The sequence below is a fragment of the Carcharodon carcharias genome, assembly GCF_017639515.1.
Source record: "Carcharodon carcharias isolate sCarCar2 chromosome 35 unlocalized genomic scaffold, sCarCar2.pri SUPER_35_unloc_6, whole genome shotgun sequence".
NCBI classification, from domain to species: domain Eukaryota; kingdom Metazoa; phylum Chordata; class Chondrichthyes; order Lamniformes; family Lamnidae; genus Carcharodon; species Carcharodon carcharias.
Window position 1 is genome coordinate 367,501 of NW_024470722.1, and position 6,789 is coordinate 374,289.

Sequence of the window (6,789 nt, forward strand, 5' to 3'; positions counted from 1 at the left end):
TCAACCCTTTCAAATCAGAGAAGGATAGAAAGTGGGAATGTGAGAGGAAGGTGGGCCGTCAGAGAAGTGGAGGATTCGGTGGAAATTCCCAGGAAGTTTTTTTCAGAATAAAAAGGGAAGGTGCTGAGGGCACAAATGACGCTTGAAAATTGGGGTGTTTTCATTCCAAATAAAGTTGGACGCACGAAGTCAGTATGTTGGAAATTGCAAGGAAAATCTGTTGGAATTCCAGGGGTGCAGAAAGTACTGGAAGTAAAAGAACTGTGGGTTCTGAGGTTCAGGCACAGGAAAAACCAGTGGCTTGTGTAGAGGTAAAAGAGGAAGAATCAGTGATAGGTAAAGAAGTGGGGATGTGTTCACAGTTTACCCAAGAGAATTCTGAGGAGCAGGTTGCAGAAATGTTTAAAAACGTTGTGTGTGAAGGGAAAGTCTTTCCATGTGTACAGGGTGGAGTAGGTAAAGATGTTAAAATTTTAAGAGAAACAGGGGCTAGTCAATCCTTAATGTTGAGGGATGGTGACGTTTGTTGTTCAGAGGGAGTATTGCAGGAACAGGTGATAATAAGTGGGATTCATGGAGATGCTAAACTCATTGCATTGTGGAAGGTAAATTTAAAGAGTAAGTGGAAAACAGGTGAGATGATTGTTGGAGTGGTGGGAAAATTGCCCATTGCAGGGGTTCGATATAACTGTTTTATTTGCGAACCCTTTCCCTGTAACTCCACTAACTGCCTTCAGTTAAATACTTCAGCTGCATTATCTTCCAGTCTTCCTGTTTATTTTGGGTAATGATATAGCTGGGTCCCAGATGCGGGTGATACCTAGGGTAGTTCAGCAGCCTGTAGAAGCGTTTTCGATTGAAGTGTTGCAGAGAGAGAGCATCCTGGATTATTTCCAGGTTGTGTAATAGGCTCATGGGGTTGAAAGAAGAAGAACAGGAAGTTCAAAGACAGGGAGAAGGTGTGGAAGTGCAATTAGCTGGCACTGTGTTTGATAACATTGTTCAGGAAGAAAGGCTGGAATACAATGCAGCTGAAGTGTTTAACTGAAGGCAGTTAGTAGAGTTACAGGAAAAGGATTTGCAAATAAAACAGTTATATCGAACAGTAACAGGGGCAAAATGTATTCCAGAATGTTATTACCTTAAGGGCAATGTTTTAAAGAGAAAATGGAGGCCTTATCATGCTTCAGCAAATGGAAGCTGGAGAGGGGTGCCTCAGATTGTAGTACCATTTGGATATAGAAATGAGATTCTGAGGATAGCTCATGAAATTCCAATGGGGGGGCACATTTAGGAACTAGAAAGACACAGGCGAAGATATAAAAACATTTTTATTGGGCCTGGATTGCATAGAGACACAGTTAAATTCTGTAGAACATATCACACATGTCAGGTGATAGGGAAACCACAAGCAGTGATTAAGTCGGCACCTTTAATTCCAATTCCAGCATTTGAAGGACCTTTTACTAGGACCCCTCCCTAATACCAAAAGTGGAAATCAGTATTTACTGACAATAATGGATGTGTTTTCTAGGCTTCCTGAAGCAATACCTTTAAGAAATATTACAACAAAGAAAATTGGGGAAGAGTTAACTGCATTTTTTTACAAGGTATGGTTTACCTAAGGAACTACAATCAGATCAGGGGCCAGATCTCATGTCACAGCTGTTTAAGGAAATATTGAACTGTTTGGGGATAAAACAATTTAACAGCTTATCATCCAGAGTCTCAACAAGCTTTGGAAAGCCGGCATTAAACTTTTAAGAACTATGATGACAGCATATTGTCAGGATTATCCACAGGATTGGGATAGGGGAATTTCATTCTTGTTATTTGCTATTAGGGATGCTCCTAATGCATCAGCTGGCTTTAGTCCTTTTGAACCAGTTTATGGTCATGAGGTAAGGGGACCACTGAAATCAATTCATGAGAAATTGGTGGGTCAAAATTCAGAAACTATTCCCCTGGATTACGTATCACACTTCAGGGAGAGATTGGACAGAGCATGTGAGTTAGCTAGGGAACGTTTAAAGATATCACTGCAAATGATGAAAGTGAGGGCAGACAGGAAAATTACAGCTCATGATTTTATTGCTGGGAAGAAAGTGTTAGTTCTGTTACCAGTACTGGGTGATTTGTTAAAGGCAAGGTTTAGTGGGCCTTACAGGATTGAAAAGTAACTGAGTGAAGTAAATTATTTAATAAGTACTCCAGATAGAAAAAAGAAGCAGAAGGTGTGTCGTGTAAATATGCTTAGAAAGCACTTCGACAGGGAAGAGGATCAAAAGGAGGTGTTAGTGATGGTCAATAATGAGAAAGAGGTAAAAACGCAGGATCCAGGAATTGATTTTCCTCTAATCAAATTGGATAATGAGGAGGTACTTGAAAGTTTAAATGTAATAATGAATTACCTTCCAGACAAGTGTCAAAGTGACTTGGGAAAGCCATTGCGGTCACAAAAAGCTATTTGTGGAAATAAGCTGGGGAGGACAAATTTAGCTACACATGATGTCCCTGTAGAAGTTTCATCTTCAATAAGGCAACATCCTTATAGATTAAATCCAGCAAAGTTTCACAAGTACAGAAAGAAACTGATTTCATGCTTCAAAATGATATTGAGTCGAGTTGCAATTACTGGAGTTTGCCTATTGTGCTGGTACCGAAACCGGATGTAACACACAGACTGTGTGTGGACTATCGCAAGGTGAATGCGGTGACAAAAACAGATTCATGTCATGTACCACAGTTGGAAGATTGCATTGAGAAAGTGGGACAATCAAAATTTATCACAAAGATTGACTTGTTGAAAGAATCTTGGCAAGTACCGGTTTCAGAGAGAGCAAAGGAGATATCAGCTTTTGTGATGCCAGATGGAGTGTATCACTTCCAAGTCATGCCGTTTGGTATGAAAAATGCACCTGCGACATTTCAAAGACTGACAAACAAAGTAATTGCAGGACTGGGCAATTGTGCTGTTTATATTGACGACTTGATAGTTTCCAGACAGACATGGGGAGGAGCACTTACAACATCCGGAAGAACAATTTACTCGATTACAAAAAAAACTAATTTGGTGGTGAACTTGGCCAAAAGTGAATTTGCAAAAGCGCAAGTTACATACCTAGGCCGTACCATTGGCGATTGTAAGAGATGTGAAAATCAAGGCTATGGTGGATTTCCCAGTGCCTACAACAAAACAAGAAGCTTTGAGATATTTGGGCACGTGTGGGTTTTATCGGAAATTTGTACCAAATTTTAGTAGTGTGGCTGCTCCACTGACTGAGCTATTAAAAAAGAACAAGATGGTTCAATGGACACTGGAGTGTCTAGAAGGCATTTGACAGTTTGAAAACTCTATTAACTACGACACCAGTTATGGCAGTACCCAACCATGCCAAGCAGTCTTAAGTTGGCCGTTGACGTGAACGATATAGGCACTGAGGCTGTGCTGTTACGAGAAGATGACACTGGAATTGAAAAACCTATAGGGTATGTTCCACGAAAGTTGAATGTAAAGCAGAGAAGATATTCAGCGATCGAAAAGGAGACTCTGGGTCTGGGTGTTAGCATTGCAGGATTGTGAGATTTATGTGGCAAACAGTTCGTCAGAAACAATTGTTTACGCAGACCACAATCCTTTAAAGTTTCTGGACAAATTTCGAGACAGAAGTGCAAGGGTATTCAGATGGAGTTCATTACTGCCGCCTTTTAATCTATAAATTATACATGTGGTTGGGTGAGAAAATCTGATTGAAGGTGCTTTGTCAAGGGTTTGAAGCTTAAAGGGAAAATTAGACATTTAAAACCTGGCACTGGACTGGAATGATTTCTGTTGATACCAAGGACTTGTGTATATATATCGTTATGTTAATGCATGCATCTGGTAATGTCATAGTGTAATAAGTGTAGGAGGTAATGTAAGATGGGTTCAGAAAATATTGCTGCCTTTTTAAATTATGACGGTTCATTTTTTTAAATAAGGAGGGGGATGTCAGGAAGGTATAATAATTTTCATAATGTTATTGGAATTTATTGTAGAGTAATATTGGGGTCTGTGTGCATGTGTGTCTGTGTGTGGGACTTAAATGAATTAAAGTCAGCTGGTTTGAAGGCTTTGATGTATCAGAAGATAAGCTAGGTTTGTACGGTTAAGTAGGTAAATATGGATGAATTTTGAGAATGTGAGGTTTAGAGGGAACATTTGCCTTTTTAAATGAACCAGACTAGCTTGAATTCAAAAGAGGGGATGAAATGTTTCACTTAGCCAGGAGAAGTTAAGAAACATAGTGTTTATTTTTCCCAAAGATTACTGGTAAAATTAGTACTATGATAGATTTTTATTATTAGAGAGGTAAAGTCCAAAGACATAGTGAAATAATGGGAATTTGCATTCAAATGGGAAAATATGTATAAAGGAGAGAAGGCTGTGCGCAAGGGAAGGCATTCTAAGATCTAACAAGTATGAAAAGCCTCCAGCCTCTGTGCCCAAACTGCTGTCTGCAAGAACTGAAGTTAAGAAAACTCACTTTGAATTTGACTGTTCAGGGTATCGTGTTACTTGGGTCTTTTATAATATACGTGTTTTTGCTGTTGCCTTAACGGAGGTGGAACTGGGAGTTAGATTAATCAGGGGAGCTAGAAGTTAATATCGTAGCAATTTGTAAACCAATGTATGTGCTTAAAACCATTTTTTTTATTTACTAAAGGTTTAATTTAGCTTTTTAAGAAACCTGTAAGGCTTGGTGGCCTTTTTTTGCTGAATTCAAAGCTGTCATCTGGAAATAAGTGCAAATTGCAAATAGTTGTGGCAGCTGCTTCAGGTTTCCCTCTGAGATTTGGGCAGCGTGACATTTACCATCCTCCTGCCGTGACATTCCTTCATTTTGTTGCTTGTGATTTTTCAGGGTTGGCCAGGGCTAAATCCGTTCCCACAAAAACCTATTCAAATGAAGTGGTGACGCTCTGGTACAGGCCTCCCGATGTCCTGCTGGGATCCACAGAGTACTCGACACAGATAGACATGTGGTGAGTAAGAGCTCAGCGAGATGCAGACTCACCCATCTGGCCTTAATACATCAAGTGTTATTCACCAGCAATACTCAGAGGCACTGGTTCCATTTGGAGTTCAACGCTAGGCCCTTTCTCTCAAGCGCGACACCACCCCGAGTCTGAAGCTGCGCTTCCCCCACCCCACCCCAACCCGTGCACGATTTTGCGACATGGGCCTGTGTTCTCAGGACCACCGTCTAGGATCTCTGTCGCACCCGGCCTGCAGAGTTTCCCTGGTGATCTCGGACTTTTTCCAAGTGCCCGCTCGCGTTCTCTGGGGCTCCCTGTTAAATGTACGAATTAGGATTAGACCACTGGGCCCCTCGAGACCTGCTCTGCCATTCAATAAGATCATGGCTGATCTGACTGTAACCTCAGCCTCACATTCCCGTCTACCCCCGATAACCACCTTACACCGCCCCCCCCCCACCCCACTTTGCTAATCAAGAATCTATCTCGCTCTGCCTTAAAAAATATTCAAAGACTCTGCTTCCCACTGCCTTTTGAGGAAGAGAGTTCCAGAGACACTCAACCCTCTGAGAGTAAAATTTCTCCTCATCTCTGTCTTAAATGAGCGACCCCTTATTTATAAACAGTGACCCCTGGTTCTAGATTCTCTCACGAGAGGAAGGGAGAGAAAGAGTTCTAAAGCGTTGACAATGGTGATTTGGGATCAAGCTGGTGATGGGTTGGGGGGGTGGTGGGGTGATTTATTGGGTTTTCAGAATCACGGAGGGGGTTTGGATCGAGTGAATAAGGAGAAAGTGTTTCCAGTGGCAGGAGGGTCGGTAACCAGAGGGGGGAGGAGGGGGACACAGATTGAAGAGAATCGGTAAAAGATCCAGAGGGGGTGGGGGGAGATGAGAATGTTTTTTGACACAGCGAGTTGTGGTGATCTGGAAGGCGCTGCCTGAAAGGGCGGTGGAAGCAGATTCAATAGGAACGTTCAAAAAGGGGGAATTGGAGAAATACTCGAAGGGGAAAAATTCACGGGTGGGGGGGGGGAGGCGGTGGAGAATGGGACTAATTGGATAGATACTACAAAGAGCCAGCACAGGCGCGATGGGCTGAGTGGTCTCCCGCCGTGCGGTAAAATTCTTTGAAGGCTTCCTGTAGAACCAGGGGACCTGGGATCTCACTGCTGGGTGGGTGGAGGGAGGGAGGAGGGGTGGGGTGGGGGGGTCAGGGGCGGATGGGGTGCGGCAGGGATGGCTGTTTGCTCTGTGGGAGCAGTGAGCTTACTCAGCCTGTCGCTTCACTGAAGCTGTGTTTCTGGAACTATGGCATTAACTGTCTTTCTCCCCTTGCTCCTGGCAGGGGTGTGGGTTGTATATGTGGGTTGTATATGTAACTGTCTTTCTCCCCTTGCTCCTGGCAGGGGTGTGGGTTGTATATGTGGGTTGTATATGTAACTGTCTTTCTCCCCTTGCTCCTGGCAGGGGTGTGGGTTGTATATGTTACGAGATGGCGACTGGCCGCCCCCTATTCCCAGGCTCCACCGTAGAAGAAGAATTGCATTTTATATTTAGGGTATTAGGTAAGGCATTTGCTGCAATCAGATCATCCTACAGTTCCAGTCACATTCCCCCCCCAAAATTCTTCACTCTCCCTCTTCCACTCCCTCTTTCGCCCCCTCTTTCCCCCTTTCTTCCCCTCTTTGCCCCTTTCTCCCCTCTTTCCCCCATTCTACCCCTCTTTGCCCCATTCTCCCCCTCTTTGCCCCATTCTCCCCCTCTTTGC

The 6,789-nt window shown here is 43.1% G+C and overlaps 1 protein-coding gene across 15 annotated transcripts in view; it reads left to right on the forward strand.

Moving 5' to 3' along the window:
* cdk16 (cyclin-dependent kinase 16) overlaps positions 1 to 6,789 on the forward strand; it is a 369,477-nt gene that overhangs the window by 342,844 nt on the left and 19,844 nt on the right. For all 15 annotated transcript variants that reach the window (XR_005942243.1, XR_005942244.1, XM_041181488.1 and 12 more), the window contains 2 exons: positions 4,905 to 5,025; positions 6,489 to 6,586. Coding sequence is in view for 13 of the 15 variants with exons in the window: in XM_041181488.1 (XP_041037422.1) it covers positions 4,905 to 5,025; positions 6,489 to 6,586 (219 nt within the window). In the remaining 2 variants the exon portion in view is untranslated. The remainder of the gene's footprint in view (positions 1 to 4,904; positions 5,026 to 6,488; positions 6,587 to 6,789) is intronic.